We start from the raw sequence: 20,058 nt of genomic DNA, 5'->3' as shown, positions 1-20,058 counted from the left end.
ATTATTAGAACTACTACTAATTTGCAATTAGTAGTAGTTTTAATAATTAGTAATATAATAGTTTCTACTAATTTGCAATTTTCTTTCAAATTATCCAATTAATGATGAAGTTTGTTAATGACTTTTAGCAAATATTTGTACACATTATTCGTTGATGAAATTCATTCAGCTCATTAGAGATATACACACGACCCATCTTCAAATTTTCTTTTGTATTTCGTTATTCTCTGATACCTGACTCGCTTCTTTTCGTCGAGTGCCTTTTCCGAGTGGACAGTGATGTCGTTACTCTTGCTAAGTAAATTTCATCGCCTTGAGTGCTGCTCTCTCCGACTTGTCACGCTTGTAAACGACAACGACGCTCCAGCTCGTGTCAACCTCTCTATTAAAAGTTTCATTCGCGCGACGGCGTCTTTATGTCAAAATGTGACGAGAGGACGACGAGGCGTAAATGTCGATTCACTTTCAGGGATCTTAGAAACTACACCAATAGAAAACGTCCAAGCATGGAAAAAGATACCTGTATCTCGATATAAAAAAAGTAAGAACTCATTTACATCATATATTAGTTACAAGTTAAAGATGGCAAAAAGCAATTAAATCGTTATTTTTCTGAAGTGACGAGATTTGCTATTTCGAGATATGTTTTGAGAAAATTTGATATAAACAGAAAATTTGATTTAAACACATGATTTTAGGAGTTTTTATTTAAGAGAAATAAACACCTATTTTCGGTTAAAACAGATCTTAAGTGCTTACATATTTCGATGTGAATTTATATAAGTACATATCCTTCACTCTCCAATTCTGTAAACTCCGCGCCGAAATCTTTTTCGGTCTTGAAATGTATAATCATGAACACAATTATTTTTTATCTCTCTAAAATTTACAAAAATTTTTGCTAAAATTAATAAGAGAAAGAAAAAGAGAAAAATTGCAAGTACATAATTAAACTATCGATACCAATATTAATATGAAACTGTTCCTTTCAGTAACAATATTTAGCTAATATTTTGCGAAAAGAGTGATGACAAAAAGATCTATTTTTTCGCCAATTTTTTGAACCTCGAATTTTAAACTTTTTTTATGCCAAATAGTACTATATGATGTAACATTAATCCTAGAGAAATTTTAAGATGAGCATAGACACGGTTCGGGAGATATGAAGGGATGAAAGTGATGGTTTCTCATACCCATGAAAGTACATGAAACTCTTCAAGTGTCCACACCAAGGATTAAAATATATATTTAACGAAGTAAAACATATCGTTTCTTATGGATTTTTTTACGCCGAATTCAAATATGACTTTAGTTTTCGTCAAGCATGAAAATTCCCCGAGATAGATGGAGTTGAAGTGACACTTGACGCCGCCTCTCACAGATCGGGGTGCTTTTTTAGTGTGAGTCCCCTTGCCTCTCACAGATTGGGGTGCTTTTTTAATGTGAGTCCCTTTGCCTCTCACTATGCAAAGTTGTTTTGTGAATCGTGATAGATACATTGTATATTTCAGGATTGGGTATTTTTATCCCATGGTATTGAGCAAATCCAAGGAACCACACGATCTGGAGACACTGGTAGTGTCTCGGCGCTAAGCTACGCGCAGCGACACTGCCGTGGCTACTTTACGCGAGCCAGCGAGTTGCGACAGATTTGTCATTACATGAACCCCCTCATAAATGAAATAGCGGTGAATAGTAGATCGTTCTCTGAACAATGAATCGTAGACGATCCATTCGACAGAATATATCCTCAATATTACCAATGAACTTCAGCCACATATTCTTCCTTGTGCAATACACCCTGACTGGAAATCATCACTTTCACCCCCTTGTATCTCCGCAACCGTGCCTATACTCATCTTGAAATTTTACTGGGATTAATGTTTCATCTAATAGTACTATTTGCAATAAAAAAAAGTTTGAAATTCGAGGTCCAAAAAATAGGCGAAATTTGCCATCTTTTGTAGGAAAATCTTTGTGGGAAAATCTGCCGATAAACATTGAAAGAATGCATACATTTGTATGCGGAATTTCTTCGATCGAACAGACGGCCGATTTACAACGGCGAGTACGGATTGATAGAGCAAAAAGATGAGAAATAAAAGATGGTACATTCTTCTCCGAATAGCTTCGTTCTTCTCAAGTGCCAACTACAGTGATTGAGCGACTAAAACGACGAAGCACTTCGCGAAACCGATATTGGCTCGTGACAAGAAGATTTATGACAAATACGAATGAATAATAATACAAGCAACGCTTTGTACATGCGAAATAAAATCTTCGTAATCCTCAAATAATCACGCTTGTAAAATACTTGGCATGCTAACAGCCGAACATACCGTTAAAAATTTTTTATTAAATGTAAATTATTAATGATTTGCAATTTTTATGTTTGTGATTACACTGAATCATGTTCTATCATCGATTATTGGAAAGCGTAAAATTTTATGCTTAAACAGAGCGTTGGTTTTTTAACGGAAATGCTGCATCGTTTTAAATGAAATTACTAGATTCCTATCGAAGTTGCAATAACGCTCATGGGATATACCACGTTATTAAATATTCAATGACGATCGTACAGGATTTATTACCTCACGAGGGACCAGCTTGAAAAACGTTATTGCCCGGCGGCATCCAATATGACCAGAACCCTATGTGGAAAAATATTCCTAACAAGTCTTGAACTCAGTCGCCGCGCCGCCGACCCGAAAAATGAGGGAAGAAACGCCGTATGGGGATTGAAAGAAACGCCACGAGTCGATACATCGTCCGATTGGAGTAACGCAGACAGCGCGATGGTAAAGGAGAAAAGGGCGAGAAAGTTCCTCTACGTGCCCACGTTACTGATAGGACCGCATCCGAACTTTAAACAAGTTCAAAACTCGGACCTTAGCCACAGGGCCCATCGCGACGTCGATCGACACATTAAACGAACTTTTGCGATCCTTGAATCGCATTACTATTTCCTTCCATTTCCCCTCTACTTCCTTCTACTTCGTAGTAGTACAAAGTATAAGGTGTACCAAACATGTACCAAACAACTTTAGTCCTACACTCTCTCAGAAATTTGTAGAATTACACGTTCAATTCAAGATACTCAGACTTTTGTATCTGTATGCTTCAATATATTAAAAAATATTTTTTTAACATAATCTAAAAAATTAAACGTGATGCTTAATTTTACTCCCCAACGAGGCCATCACAGGATCTATGGATCCAGATCATCGCGTGGTATTATATGACTCCTTACTTTGGATTGGAAATCCAAACAGGGGACTTTTAAAAAGAAGAAAAAGAACAAGAAGAACTCGCTCGAACATTGATACTGTCAGAGTCCCAAAATTTTTCTATGTTTGTATAACATCTTATGTATTTTTTAAGTACATAGAAATATAAAATGTAATACATGTACACATATAAGTTAATAATCGACACATATAACTAAGCAACTGAAATAAGTCTTCTTAAATTTTTTAAATCAGAATCGTCGTTTCTATCGATTTATTTCCAAATTTGCATTGTCTTTTATATTTTCAATCATAATATAATGAATTCCGTTGCAACTTCGAAGCATGATGTAATTTTCAGTGATGTTGCAGCAGTCGATAAATAATTTCGCTAAAGACCTCGGGACCACACCAACCAGAATGCATTAACCTGAATTAATACGTTTACGTTTCATTTGCGAATTCAATATTTGTCGACGGATACGCGCCATCAGTAAATATGGACACTCCTTACATCGTCAGATAATATTTTACTTGAAAATAAAATTAAACTCGTCGCGCGCGTATCAGGTCTTACGATATAATCATTCGACAAAACGAAGATATTTTCTTGCACCTGCTCAGAAACTTTAATTAAACTATTATATAAACCACGAATGCCACTAATAAAAAACCGCTCTAACTTTAATTTAATTTTAACATTAAACATTTAATTTAAATGAATTTAAATTCTACAAAACAATGTGAGAAAGTTAGGTCTGCTTTGATGCATTTACTTGAACATATACACAGAGTGTTTTCTGTAATTTGATCATAAAATATCTCCGTTGTTTCTGATGATACAGAAAATACTACAAGAGGAAGTTGTTCGATTCGAAGGGGCACACATTATGATAAACAAAACATTTTTTCAATGTTATATTTTTTAAGATTTCAAGACCTTGAAGATCTCTAAAAAATATGACCTTGAGAAAAATTTTTTGCTTTTCATAATATGTGTCCCTTTGAATTGACCAACATTCCTTTTGGTGGCTTGAGGTATTTTCTGGTATATTATAAACAACGGAGATATCTTAAATGATTAAGTTACAGGAAATACCTTATGTATATACAAATACATTATATATACATATATGTATTTAAGTTTTGATTTAGATTGCATATATTAAAATTTCTCAGAATGTCTCAAATATCATACTTTTTTTTTACTGAAAAAATAATGTCATATAAATAGTACTATTCATTTTAATAAAAATGACTTTGTTATTTAAAAAACAACTATTAACGATGTAAATACGTCATGCTTCTATTTTAATAATATTTTATTTGTTTTTCAATAATACTGTTATTGAATTAACATTGTTTCTAATTAAAATATGATACTGTTGATATATGTATCATTTTGTTCAGTGTATGTACAATATTAATGTTAATGAATTAACAAAAATTAATTAATTAGATCAAAAAAAATCTCATTAATTAATACGTTAATAAAAAATTGAAAAGTTTAAACAAATTAAATTTTAATACTTTATTTTTTTGAATTTAATAATGATACATTTTTTACCTTCTGAAATTCTTATTAACACGTAAAATATTATTTTTTTATTTCGTATATCACGATAAAATCAAACAAACGCTGAGACTATAGTTACTATTATAGTATTATAGTGCTATTATATAAAGTATTAGCGCACAATTGCCTGACCGGAAGGTTTTCAAAGGATCAACTTTTTTTCTTACGTTAACGCAATGAACAATATGGCTCGCAAAGTGTGCCATGATTCTCAAGGTGCTCGCCTTCGATAGCGTAACTTTAATCGCTCTTCCGCATCTTCAGGCGAGATATAACGAAACGACAAAAAGTGGAGTATGCGGCACTTATCTGTTCCCTTCTCCTGCTTTTTCTTCCGGAAACTTTGTTGAGAAGGTGGAGAAGCATCTCATGGTCCCGTGCCGCGGAAACTTGCCGTTGCAGTTCAACCAGGCGCGACGCCGTAGGTGCCTTCCCTTCCGGTCACTTGCCGGTCTACGTGCTCGAGTTACGTGAACGGCTTTTTCGAACGTGATTACGATTCATGCGGTCGCCGCCCCGAAGATGAACGATCGCGAGACAGTACGTGCTGGTTGCACGTAAATTCGCAAAGTGGGTCACAGACCTACGAACACGGTCCGGGAAATCTCGCGAAGAAATATTTCGATTCACCAAAAGGACGTAGAGTTTGCGACGAAGAAAACGCGCGGACGTCGGAAGTGTGCCGGTGTAATGCATCATACAGATGTAGGTTACATCCTGCTTGGCCCGACTTGGCTGTACAGCCCTTTGTAGCTTGGTAGTTATGACTCCGTTCACTTCTGAGAATGTATCGCTTGTCCCGGTAGGTGTAATCAGTTTTTAAATTGTATATTTCTGCAATTTCTTCTTCATCTTATCAAATTTTCGAGGATCGCATTATATATAAGCATAACGATCATAAATAACACTAGTTTTTAATGTTTTATGCAAGAGCACATGCATATGAAGACAGTTTTATAGCGGAATTTCAGTTAATGTTTATTTATGATATAGCATTTTTTTTTTCGAATAATTTGGGTGATGAACAAAGCAGATATTTCCACTAGAATTTGATGATTGAGAAATCAGGGTATTAAAACTGAACGAATACATTTAGGCGACCACTGTTAGTCACTTCTAATACATAAAATCGAAAGTTTAAAATCATATAAAATAAAACAAAAATTTAACACTTTTTATTTTCAATGAAACTATTACATGTATTATATTAGAAAAACAATTTTTTTTTATCTCGGAAAAAATCGGACATACGAAAATATTTCGATAGCAGATTCGAACTCAGCGCCTCAAAATACATTTAAAAAAATTATTTCCTTTTCTGCACTAAAAATTATTTAAAATTTCTAAACTATAGTGTAATTATGTGCGTAAACCCGCGGCCGAAGATACATATTTTATAATACAGTGCACTTTGTAGGACGGGAATAAAGAAATATGATTTTTAATTAATATCGCCAATATGTAACAAATAACATCCAAGAAAATTGTGTGGTACAAATAATTTACTAGTACTCATAGTTTTGCAACAACGGGAAAATTCTTCTTACTCCTGATATTCCGCAATTATTGTACAATTTCATGCTTACATCTCTTAACTCAGTATCTAGTTTTTCTCCTGCAATCTCCCACATTCATTCTTCATAAAAACTTCCTCTTTATATTTCCCTTCTTTCTCTATATTTTTTTATAAAGATTTCTCAGACCCTTGCTTCCGTCTAGCGCAACATTCTTTTCTTCGTGACTGATGGCCAACGATGATGAAGCGACTAGGAAATTTGTACGACGTCGTTTTCTCAGCATGACGCAGCCGATTCACAGCGAAGATCGAAAACGCTCCCTTCGGCACACGTGCGTTTCTCTGAAGAAAACACACTTATACGATTTTATTTTCTATGTTAAAAGAGCTTTGCTCGGCAAAGCATGTGAAAGCGTGGAATTATTTAATTCTTTAAGGGCAATAAGAAGTGGCGTGGTTTCTTTAAAAGTTTAAAATATACGGTTATTTTTATTATCGAATCTTCTCAATGGAAATATAAATATATTTTTATTCAAATGCGAAGTACATTAGCATCAAACATGTTAACTAACAAAACGCGCGCGATGGCGCGAGTGGAAGAGAGCATATTTCTTCTTCTGAGATACACACTAGCAAATGCGAGCAATCCGACTACGCGCATCCGAGACTTAATGGTCCTTTCCTCAGAAAATCGGTAGAGAAGCGTCCTGCGATTTCACGATTCATTCCACGTCCGCGAACGTCTTAGAACAGCGAAAGGCTTTTTACTCCTCGGTAGCTCTCGAATTTGTAATATTTCTCTGGATTACGCGGCCAAGACGGACCAGGACGAGCGCGAGATAAAGATTGCTTACTTCTGAAGCGGATTTGATCTTCAATGAAAAATAAAGAAAGAAAGAAGAAACTGGTTAAACGTAACAACCGTCCAGCAGCCGTCGCGAGTAATTATTTCCAAGAAAATATTTGATATTCGAGCTTTTCGTTAAAGAATGTTCTCTCTCATTTCATGAAGCTACATTAATGAAGACACCTCTTTTTAATGACATAATTTTTGCATGCAATGTGTGCTATTATATGCATTATAAAAGTTCTTCTTAATTAACACAAATTTCCAAAATGTAAAATAACATGGAATAAAAATACTATGTTAAATCTCGTGTACATAATTAACATAATAATTATAATTATATAACTATAATAATCTTATACATTGTTAATAAACAGCATTATTATAAAAACGGAATTAATCCTCTCACGCAATTGTCTTGTTAATGAATAAAAATTATTTTACGCATCCTAAATACGCAAATAAAAATATATGAAAATATAATGGCCAGAATTGAATTATAGGACTTCTCCTGGGAGAAAATTTAAAAATAAAATAATCGGAGCGCGAATATGACACCGAAGCGTTTGAAGTCCACCGGTTTGGAACTTGAAAGCGAATCTCGAGTGTCGGCCATTATCGACGTGGAGGACATTGAACGTGTTTCCACGGGGCGATATAGTCTCGTGCTTTAAGACGCACCCCGGTCGAATCAATGACGCGATCTACTTGGGCAACGAAGAGAGAAGCGACGAGTCTCCTTGAGGACGAGGGAGTCAGCAAATTGGCGAATTGGGCCGACAGCATGCGGGCCGTAGTTTGAGTGGAAGCCACGTGTCTTTCCATGTATGTGTACAGACGTAGGCGTATGTGAGAGAGAAAGAGTGTCTGTGTGTGTGTATGTTTGTATGTGATGGAAACCTTCTAATAGCTTCGGACGCTGCAAGGATGCAGTAGGTGTGACACATTAATCAGTAGCAGCGTTCACCGAGGTTGGACTCCAGCCACCCGTGGAACTGAATCCTAAGATATACAACGTGTCTCGCTTAGGTGTTGCGCACTTCCCGTGATTGCGGACGTTGCAGAACAAATAGAAAAGAATGCTTCTCGTTCCAGAGCACCAAGATATTGATAGTTCTTAAGCTATGTGCGATTGAAGGCCTAAAGAATTATAGAGGTGAACCACTGCGCACAATTTTGTGAGAGTAAAGTAGCAGTAACATATTTTTTATTTTTTAATTGTCTAATTTGAAATGACATTATATATATTTTTTAAAATTTTTAACTTGAGATTTAATACGCAATACATTAATATAGAAAATTTAAAAAATTTGCGAAATAGTGTTTTTTATTTCTAAAATAAGAAATTTTTTAAGTTTTGCGTGTTACATATAAATCCTAAATGGTGTTATATACCATAATATATTAATGTAGAAAATTTAGAAAAATGTATGAAAAAAAAGGCGTCTTATACGTATATCTAAGATAAGAGGTTGAACTTCAAAGGAATTTATAATCGTGAAGAAATGCGCAATGTCTGCCACTTCGAATATAGCGCCAAATTTCCCATCTCACTGGAATTTCGAGAGGCTTACTTCGTCCTTCTTAGATCGGCACCATTATGAATTTCCGTTTAGATGTGTGCGGGATTCCGCGCGTGACATCCTTGGCATTAGCTTGGTAAACGCATCTTCGATCCAGGTAGTAGATTATCTATACAACATACATACTGCATACATAATTTCTGCTTTTTATCAAAAAAGAAAAGATTTCTTGAATTTTTATTATTTTATAATTTACTGAAATTAATTTATTAACGAAATATTTGGGACGCGTGTAAGTTTTAATACATACGACAATAAAATGAAACGTAATAAAATAAAACGGCATGTGCAGAAGTCGGATATTTTCTTTAACAACGTTGTAAAAAATTATTTATAACAAATATTCTTCACAACTTTACATGATTTTAAGTTATACAGTTTTATTCTTCGGATTTTGACCTTTAAAGTGAAAAAAAATCATTCAATTATGTCAATATTAGGTAAAGATACATTAATTTTAAGTACATCGGATACACGAATATCAGTTAAAGAAATGAAACTATACATATATAATACCGATGAAGATTAATATTTTATGTCATAAAATAAAATATAAAAATGATAAAAGTAAAATGATAAAATTTATATAAAAATCTTATGTAAATAATAACTATTATATAATAACCATTTTATTAAATATTTAATATAATAAATGTTCATATTAATTTCTACAAAGCTCATCTTGAAATTAGTAATGTTTTACTGGAAATGTCTTTCTTGTCACGTCTCGTCGTTCAGGATTACACGTTTAGAGCGAAGATAGCAGCTTCGAGAACGCCTAATACGTGAGCATTATGGCACATTTTGCAGGGATGACTAACGCGGTCGTCGGGCATGATAAAAAGCGAACAGACGTGAGGATCGAGAATTTACGTCGCTGCGGCAACGTAGTCCGAACCGATAAATGGTTTGAAGCCATGTCAAAGGAAGTGGGTCCAATTTAAACCGCGGCCTGTCCTCCCTCTCTTTGCCCAGTTAGGATCTCCCATCGCCGAATGGATTTGCGTTATGAATAGTCTCATGAGATTTACATTCCGTCCTGCTTTGAAGATCAATTATGATTGTACGTTATGGCAATTTGCCTCCGTTCGCCGGGATAAACTTGCAGTAATCTAATGACTGATTTCTAGAACGGACACTATTTTAAAACTACAAAATACCGCAATTCACGAAAGAGATTAAATAAAACACACACACATGCGCGCGCGCGCGCATTACTTGGGACACAGAAATGGAAATTTTATAAAATTTCCGTAAGCTGAGAATTATATAAGTTGGAAATATCTGGCAAAAGTCCAGCATTTTCTTAGAAATTCTAGATATTATTTTTTGTAAAGGAACCTAATCTACTTTTAAAACTATATAAAAGGGCAATATACACAATAGTAGATATGTTATAACTTAACATTAAATAACAAGCGTTTCTCGCTCACTAAAAGGATCAAGCGAATAAATTACTACAAAAACAAAGAAAATAATCAAAACCAAATATTTCAGTATATAAAGAATATATTTATTATAAAATCAAAATATTTTTCGGAATCTTATTTTTTATTTTCAAAAATGCAATATTAATCTAAAAAGAAAAAAATAACTTTTTTTCTTTAATAAAAAGTAACGTTATTTTTTCTTTTTTGGAAGTTAATATTCACGATATTTAAATAACAAGATTCTTTACATTATCGATGCATTTAAAAAATTTGTGCAATTATAATAATAGTGACTTAATTATAATTATAGTGTATACACATTATCCGAGTGCCTCCATATATTGTTTTATCCTTATTGCTCACTCAATGTTAAAAAAAGGTAAAATGATACGCAGGGATATTCGGGTAACGTTTCCGAACAGCCTAGGCTAGCAACTCTAGAAGTTAATGAGGATTAAAATCTCCACCGTAATGAAGCGGTGTTTATTAAAAATTTAATCAGCTTTCCCCCATTAAACGTCGTAAACAATAACTTTGTAATTAGTTCTAATTACCGTTGCCATGTAAAACAGATATAAAATGTATTAGTTTGGTGATTAGAATAATTGCGAATTTCATGCGAATAACTAAATTAACATTTCTATACTAAACTTGCATTATTGTGCGTAACAGTTTCTCATCAAATTACGTTCGATCAATGGAGTATATTATTTAAATTGTGATGGATAAAAAAGTAATCTCGTGTAATACGTAATACGTAATGACAATTAAAATATACTGCAAAGTAAACACACTTATTTAATATGTTATTTGTAATATATAATTAATCTATGCCTCTTTATTTTTTTTCAGTATATGCGTTACCGTCGTTGTCCTCAACGTTCACTTCCGTTCACCACAAACGCACAAAATGGCACCTTGGGTGAAAAGAGTTTTCATACACATTCTTCCACGACTATTAGTTATGAGGAGGCCTCAATATAAATATGACACTAGCAGGTTGGTATTACATACGTATAATTACAGCATATTAGAGGAAACCGATACCGGCATACCACTTTGCTTTTAGACAATATTTCTTAAACAAAAGATAGAAATAAAACTTTAAAAACATAAGAACCAACTAAAAAGTGTCGTCTATTAGATAGTATAAGTAATTTTAATAATACTGTTTATAATTTTACAATAATCGTTATTATTGCGTATTATTTGCGAGGCGCTAGTAATAACAATCTCAATCAGGGATATCATTACGCGAGATTGCGCCGTAACAATAATGTTATACATACTTAGCGCGATTATATCTTATATTCTACTCTCGCACCGCCGTTTTCCAGAACATGGCACCCGCATTAAAATTCCGCGCCCGATTGTCTATGTTTGCAGGTACACTTCCGGCAGAGTGCTAATGAGGACCGTCAGAGGAAAGGAGAAGACTTGCTATTATCCTTACCCGTCGACTCAGGAAGACAGTGAAGAACATCTCACACCCAAGAGATTCCATAGCCGTCCTCCATCAAAGGAAGATCTTTCGCCTTCCAGGTATTTACGACAATACAGAATACTTCTACTAATTAGTTTTGAGATCCTTATATCATTGTTGAGATTTATTACATTTATTACTTAATAATTCATTATTTTGTTGAAAATGCTAATATATGTGTATATATATATAATTAGAAATATACATTTAAAATATCTTCTTGTCCAAAAAACTTACACAGATAAAATTATAATTATAAATTTAAGCTTGAATAAAATGATACTAAAATACTCTCTTTTTTATAATAATAGTGATAAAAATGTTGCTCACGATACTGGAAGTAACGAGCAAGAAACACAACTAACAATGTCTCCGATTGTTTCAGCCTTACAGACGGTGCGAGATTTGGAGGCAGCTGCTTGATTCATGGCCCTCCGTTACCACCGTTACACACCGAGTGCGAAGATCTCTCCGGAGACGCAGGCATAGAGGAAGTCAAGAGTCCCGCACTGCGCAGCCCACCCGTCTTCTCGCACTCCCGTTGTCCACCGGAGGTGCACAGATCCTGCATCTGCGTGCGCTTCATTGCGGAGCATACCAAAATGCTGGAAGACTCGACTAAGGTATCACATCTATTAAAATAAATAGAGAGACATAACTTTTAATCAAAATTTTATTTGATCGATTATTGCTTTTCTCTTATACATAATAGGAAAGAGACCGGGCCCCACAAAAATTTAAACTCTCAAAAGTGCTTTTAAATATAAGATTTTTTTATCTCATTTTTTTATATAGAAAATTGCGTATTAAAGAATTACGTATATTTAAAGATACAAATAAAAATTAAGTATATTTGATAAATATTAATTGATTTTTAAGGAAAAAATAAAAATGTATTTTTTAAGGAATCACTCAAGGTGCATCATACCCGAGGCACTATGGATTACACATTAAAAGTTTAGGCTTATAAGTTTAAGAAATAGCGGTGATAAAAGTTAAAAAGAAATTTTGATTAACTTACACAGCCTCAGCATAGTCATTAATATGATAAAACATTATTACAACTATTAACTATAATTATTATAAAAATAAAAATCTAATTAAAGGGCATATAAAAATCAATAATAAATAAGACTTGAATATAAAATATAGACATATAATAATAAAATATCTCGATAAAATTCTTACAAATGTCTCGATGGTCAACAATAATAACAATAAAATGTCTCGATAGTCAACAATAATTACATGCTTCTTGATCGAGCCATCTTCAGATTTTCTATAGTAGTCGCAAACCGCAGTGGACGAGTAAAAAGATAAAATCAAGATTAAGAATAGTTCAGTTAACGATTCCCCGATGGATTGTACATTGGTAGACAGAAATTGTTTCCAAACAGCTGATCAACTGAATGTTAAAATTTTAATTCAACTGTGAAATTAATATGAAGAAATTGAGAACAATCGCAAAGAAAAATAATTTGTTCCAATCGTCAATCAAAGTAAAACTCACCGGAGAAGTCACATGTATGATAAAATGTTAAGTTTTTTAGATATTACCATAAAAAAAATCGATGATTCTTTAGAGTTTGATTGGTATCGTAAACAAAGCTATTCTGACAGATATCTTAACTATTTCTTATTTCATTTTTTTTATTATTTTGATTATTAAGGAGTTATTACTTTGTAAATCTAGATTATGTATAAAACTTGAAAATATCTTCGCCACTATAAATCGAAAATATTCCCATGGATCAATCAAATCATTCCTCTGCGCAGGTAAAAGAGGATTGGAAGTATGTGGCGATGGTGCTAGATCGCCTGTTCCTCTGGATCTTCACTCTGGCGGTTTTGGTGGGTACTGCAGGCATCATCCTACAAGCACCGACTCTTTATGACGATCGAGTACCCATCGACAAAAAATTTAGCGAATTCGCTACCACAACGGTGGTGAAGTGTCCGCCCCAGTAGTCCACGCCTGAGCCCTGCACCGTAGAGAAAGACTAAGGACCAAAAGCCCGGACCTGGTCTTAGGAGTATTCGCAAGCTCATCTCCTTATCCTTAATGACGAAATTACGGCAAAAGGGCTCCGATTTTGTAAAGAGTGACCGAAAGTATACGATCAACGATTTCAAAGACGACGAGTGGGACGTTAAGCTCCTTTTAGAGAGGGATAAAAACCAGAAGAATGAAACATATTGTTTGTCTAGAGAGAGAAAGAGAGTATCAATAGAAGGGTGAGAATCGTCTCGAAAAAGAAGACGATGTATGTCGTTATAAAATCCTGAAACGAGAGAACTTGGGGCGACGTCGCGTCGTCGCTTGAACAAATTGCACTCGGTATCTCCTAAACAGAGACACATCGCTCGCGTGATGGGCGTGAGACTCGCAAGGAGATTTACGTACCTACATAGTCTGCTCAAGTAAATTGTAATACGAAGCTGCCACTATTTAATCGGGTAACACATCAGGCTGACGGACCGTTACGGTGTAACACTGTATAGTATAATTTTAATGTTCCAGAAATAGGGACTAAACGCGATGATCGAGCTTCCGATCTCCGCCTGTCGTTCGTCTAAACGCACGCGAACGGGCATTAAATTATATATCATTCGAATAAAATTCGGAATAATAAATCTCGACACGAATTTAAACTAACGCAAAGTTAATTAATGTCATATTTTAGTCTACGTTGCAGATTTACTACAATCTAGAACGAGGCAGCCAATACAAAGATAGCTTTGATTGTTGACGACGTCGCGGTTGTATTGCTGCAGCATCTTGCATGGTTTACAATGAAGACTCAACGCCGTAACAAGCGTACAAAGATTTTTCTTTTTTGAATGATTTTTATATTAAACGTGATGTATCAATAACTCTATAGCTTGTCGCTGCGTGTGCAATTTATTGAAGCTTGAAGCTTGCAAGCTTCTGCATTACAATAAAATGCGAGTAAGAAGCTGCAGTCGCATCATCGCAATACAATTGACAGCAAACAATACTTCGCTCGAACGACGAAAGTCGTGTTTCGCGAGCGTTTTGTCCTTTACAACGCGGGCTGGGAGTCGCTCGCACTTACGCGAATTAATTAGATAATCGGCGCGTACCTAGCTCGTCGTACGCAGACCTTAGGGTGTATCCTTACTCGAAGTGTATAACCAGTTGATAATTTTAGAAACATAACCATTTATACGAGCATAATATATACATATATTTAAGAGCAACGGACGAGCCGATGGCGCGTCGGTAGCGCGAAATACTATTCGACTACATGTACTGTCCTAAACATTTAATCAACTTCCTTTCTTTTTGCTAATCTCTTTTTATTATTAATGACTATACTTCTATAATTACAATCTTTCTGTAACTCTGCATCTATTCTTAATTCTCTCATTCAACGCTTCTCGATCCCTTTCCTTTTTCCGATAGCGATGTAAATATCTTTATTCGTACGCGAAATTATTTCTTGTTCTCTTCGCTGTTCTCTTTGTAAAGAAGAGAATGCATATCTTGCGTCACCGACGCATCTCGCGTTACCTCGTCTCAATAAGAATATATTGTACTTTGTAACGAAAAATGAAACACATGAGAGTACGATAAAGAATAACCGATAGTATGGTAAGAACAAGTAAAGCATACGAATTCTAAAGCTGATAGTTGTAGGGAATTGAACAACCATTGACGCCGTTGTTCAATACCGTAGTTCGTGGTTGTTGTCACTGTGAGTCGTCATTCATTATTTTCGCTCTTTTTCGTTTCCTTTTATAGGCAAAGCGTCACGTACGATATTTGTCATTGTGGTTAAACGATCGTCTGTCGCGAGTCGTCCGTGCGTGTAAGCACATAGATGGTCGTAACTGAATCGTGAAACGTAAGTAGCAGTCATAGGTCAACAATGTTCTGATCAACCTACAACTACGACTCACGTTTCACGATTCGAGTTACGGTCATCTTTGTGCTGAGGCCGTTATTCGCGAAAAATGTTAATCAACGTCGGAGAATTTGGGATCCTCTTCCTGTCTAATTTATTGATTTCTCGCGTATTTCGAAAAATTCGGAAATTAAACTTTTTCTATAATAATTCAATTCGAATGTAATTCATTACAAAGTTGATGAGGATACTGATCAACGTACTATTAATTTATACAGGACAAATTAGGACTTTTATTAATTTAAGTTTGAAAACACTTAATTGACCAGCTATTTTCTTATAGATTAAAATAAATTCGATTTTATTCTAGTGATAACGTTTTCATACATGAAAGAATTAATTTTTTTCTTTTCTGATTTTGCCTTTTAAGTCGACGATTAATACTCCCATCGACATTTCCCAATTCTCCGACGTTTTTAGGACTTTTACAGTGAACTCGATTGAACGCACTAGTTCACATTAAAGCCGTTATACACTGATCTCAGTGAGAAATGACAATGGAATCGACATCAAATCGATGTCAATTCGACGTCGAAATCATCAAATTGACATCGAATCGATGTCGATTCGACATCGATTCCATTGTCATTTCTCACTGGGATGTAATCTGTGTAAAAGTAAAAAAAGATGCAAATCTTTTGAATTATAAAATACAGATTTTACTTAATACCTGATAAAATGTATTGAAAATTTCATGGTTTAATCCGTTTTTATGTTTATATTAAACCCGTATTTTTAAGTCAATTTGTGTACGACGGCTTTAATGTGCATCAGTGCGCATTGAGTGCATCCAATCGAATTCACTTTAGTCATAACTAACACGAGTAATAATTTTCGTACATTCGAAATATAATATTGTAGTACGTTGGACTGTAAATATATATATATTATTACGATGAGGGGACAAATAAAAATTCCCCATTACTACTGCCATTAAAATGCAACGCCCGTACTTTAAGAGCGTTTTTACGCCGTCACTCGAATGACCATCGACCGTTCTTCGTAAAGAACAATTTCCGGCATACGATTTTTCTTTCGTTCACCAATCGATCGAGGAGAGATCGGGTCAACGAGAAAGTAGACCTTGACAGTAACTTCTTCTCGAAACTCGGACGAATTTTCCTCCCTAACTGATTACATTGCAGAGATCGATGCCGATCGATCTATGCCGGATATTGTACAAAAATATATGCTATATTCGATTGAAAATCGTCCAGTGAATGCCGAAGTGTTAAAGAAATAAAGAGACGTGCACTTAGTATCGTAGACTCAAGGAATTATTCTCCTAGCGAGAGAAAACGAAACAAATCTACTCCGCACTAGGTCGTTAGGAAAACAACGCACACATTTTCTATGATAGAGCTATGTATTTACTTGTTATAAAATGATACGATCGTTAATATTCGCGTCGACGACGATTGTAGCAAGTATGGCATTTAATTCCTAATTAATGCGGTGAGACAATATGTCAGAGTCCTAATTTCAACTTTAGCTAGCTTTTGATGAATTATCAAAGAAAATAAGAAAATCAATTTTAACTAACTCCTTATTTTATCACACAATTGTTATATAAATATTATATTTAATCATCGGTTACGTTCCGAGTTATCATTATTTGTTTTCGTTGTTTACCAAATAATAAAGAAGGATAAAACGATACATCATGCGCTTCATGCGTATTTCGGAATGCACCCAGCATGTATTTATTGCAAAACAGCGATAAAACAATATAATGCCGCTTGGAATTAATTTAATTAAATAATAACGATGTCTGAATTTAACAAGTAATTAAATATTAACATAAGAATTAAGAATATAAAGACAATTCCATTTTTCTATCAGAATATAAAATATTGAAAAATTTTTAAAAACGAAAAGTTTTAGGGAAAAAAACTCCGACAGAAATAAATTCGCTATTAAGATACCTACGAGTTGAATAATTTACAATAAATATAATGATTCTTCTTCTTCAAGTGCCATACGCTGTCACCAGCATGAAGGCGTCTCTCTCTCATAAACCACTGATCGTACACAAAGAATATGGGGACCTACAGTTTAAATTCGATTCCAAACGGTAATTTTTGGAGAGAAGTTTCCTGGGCAAATATATTATTCGGCGGTTTGTCATTGCCTTCCGAAAGGAGCTAGGAGTGTACGAAAATTTTCGGTTCTGGATCGAACTCGGGATCTCTGGTATAACAGACCAGTATACTCTATCTGCTACACCACGCTTGCGCTCAATATAACGATTACATTTTAAATTAGAAAGAGATTTTAATTGTATAGATTAAATACATATTAGTTATTTCTAATATAGCTACCAACTTTCAATAATTAATTTAGAAATTAATTTTCCGTAATTTTTTATTATCACCAGCATTAATAAAAAGCAACGGAGTTGTACTTAAGTTAAGACAATCTCCTGCAAACATACATCGCCAACTGCGAGAATCACGTCGATGTGATTGAAATATTTGATCGATAGAATGATCTTAGATTACGCGAGTCAAGATCGAATGAGAGAAAAATAGAGCGAATGAAGTATGTGCATTTATAGGTAATAAACTATTTAACTGGATAATAAATTATTTAACAGAATTAAGATGTAAATACTGTGTAAATAATGAACGTAGCGGTAAATAACAGCTATAAATGATTGGGCCTTTTTTACGATTTTCAAATAAAATTGATACCTTTCCGAAAAGTAGCATGGGGCTTTTTAATATAAATCGTCATACTCGTAACATATTATTATGTGTATTATATATCTCGTAATTTTTAAAATAATGTTAATCTTTTGTTATCCAAATATATTACGAGTATATTCAATTCTCATTTGATTGAAGCGATAGAAACATTTTCAGAAAATAATTGATGAATTTGAGAAAATAATTCATGACATGTTAGCACATTCGCTAATTGTTTTTAATACTAAAGTACGTTTAATTAAATTCTATTTATTGACTGTTCTCTAAGCAAGCTATTATTATTTATTAAACTTAATAATGTTAATCTTTTGTTATCCAAATATATTACGAGTATATTCAATTCTCATTTGATTGAAGAGATAGAAACATTTTCACCAGAAAATGATTGATGAATTTGAGAAAATAATTCATGACATGTTAGCACATTCTCGCTAATTGTTTTTAATACTAAAGTACGTTTGATTAAATTCTATTTATTGACTGTTTTCTAAGCAAGCTATTATTATTTATTAAACTTTAATAATTAATTCACACAATCTTCATTCTTTTTAAGTTATAAAGAATAAAATTTTCACTGTATAAAAATAATTTTGAGCAATAAGAAATTACCCATTTGCAAAATCCACACTTCATCAAGTTAATTACTGAAACGCTAAATCAGCGAAAGACTCATGAGATGAAAATATATCTTTTTATTTGTCACAATTTTTGTCACATATGAAATTCTATGTAATCAGTGCAATATTAATCTTTCGTCATGACGTAATAATTATGTCGTGATACATTTTGCCTTACTGCATTATTTACATTTATATCAAATTTACAAGCGATATATATTGCTTAATAAGTTATTGCATGATTCTTTTCGGTAATCCATTTTCCAACAGCAATTCGCAATTAGTGCTCGGTACAGAATTAGTGAAAATTCAAGCGCTTTTAATTAACGTTTGGTCATGATAAAAAGAACATCAAGCGTACAAAGGATTGAACAGAATCGCATTAAATGCACTGAGCGAAACTCGCCGTATTCGAGTGAAAGAAAAATAAAGAGCTAAAAAGCGCTCAACGTAGAAAGGCATAACCAAATATAACGAATCTTTTTGACGTACGTTTGAATTGTTTGGAACGAATGCGAAATTAAAAACCACAGAATTCGATGAAATCGCATTTGTTTGTTTGCTTGAAGTCTTGCACGAAATGTTAACAATTTTACTTTATTGTGCTGATGTGTACATGTGCGATCGTTTTAAAATGTCGACAATGCGCTCACACGCAACACTGATAATAATACGTCTGATAAAATTGAGTGAATTATATGAAGACAATAAACGATCGATATACCTTTTCCACGCAATTAATTGAAAGGGTTATTTACGAAATAAGACGTATCCTTCGAAGCGAGGCTTTCGGAAGTAAAAGAAAATATTTCTTTGTATTGATATTCAATAATAAATTGTCATTAAATATAAATTATTATTAATAATTACCTTAAGAAAACTTCGATTTAGCACTTCGATTTATAAATCTTCTTTGTAAGGAACATAATGTATCTTTAATAAATTGTAATTGTTGACGTAGTAAAAAATATTTGTATAATATTTATGTGCAATTTAATTCGTTAGAGGTATATATGTCTTGTTTCAAAAATAATACCTGCAATATATATATATATACAAAAGATCGGAAAATAAAAACATTTTTAAAATAATTTTCATATATTGAGAAACTTTATTTACAAACAGATAAGTGCACGTTTAGT

General features: G+C 33.7%; 1 protein-coding gene across 1 annotated transcript in view; it reads left to right on the top strand.

Moving 5' to 3' along the window:
• nAChRalpha4 (nicotinic acetylcholine receptor alpha4) overlaps window positions 1–15,854 on the top strand; it is a 191,453-nt gene extending 175,599 nt beyond the window's left edge. The window contains exons 9-12 of the mRNA XM_018512497.1: window positions 11,032–11,178; window positions 11,566–11,721; window positions 12,048–12,285; window positions 13,439–15,854. Of these exons, the coding sequence (XP_018367999.1) occupies window positions 11,032–11,178; window positions 11,566–11,721; window positions 12,048–12,285; window positions 13,439–13,630 (733 nt within the window). The 3' untranslated portion in view covers window positions 13,631–15,854. The remainder of the gene's footprint in view (window positions 1–11,031; window positions 11,179–11,565; window positions 11,722–12,047; window positions 12,286–13,438) is intronic.
• The last annotated feature ends 4,204 nt before the right edge of the window (window positions 15,855–20,058 follow it).

Source organism: Trachymyrmex cornetzi, unplaced genomic scaffold (genome assembly GCF_001594075.2).
Source record: "Trachymyrmex cornetzi isolate Tcor2-1 unplaced genomic scaffold, Tcor1.1 scaffold412, whole genome shotgun sequence".
In the NCBI taxonomy this organism is placed as follows: Eukaryota; Metazoa; Arthropoda; class Insecta; order Hymenoptera; family Formicidae; genus Trachymyrmex; species Trachymyrmex cornetzi.
The sequence above is the reverse complement of the archived record's forward strand: the minus strand, read 5'-3'. Positions and strand labels throughout refer to the sequence as shown.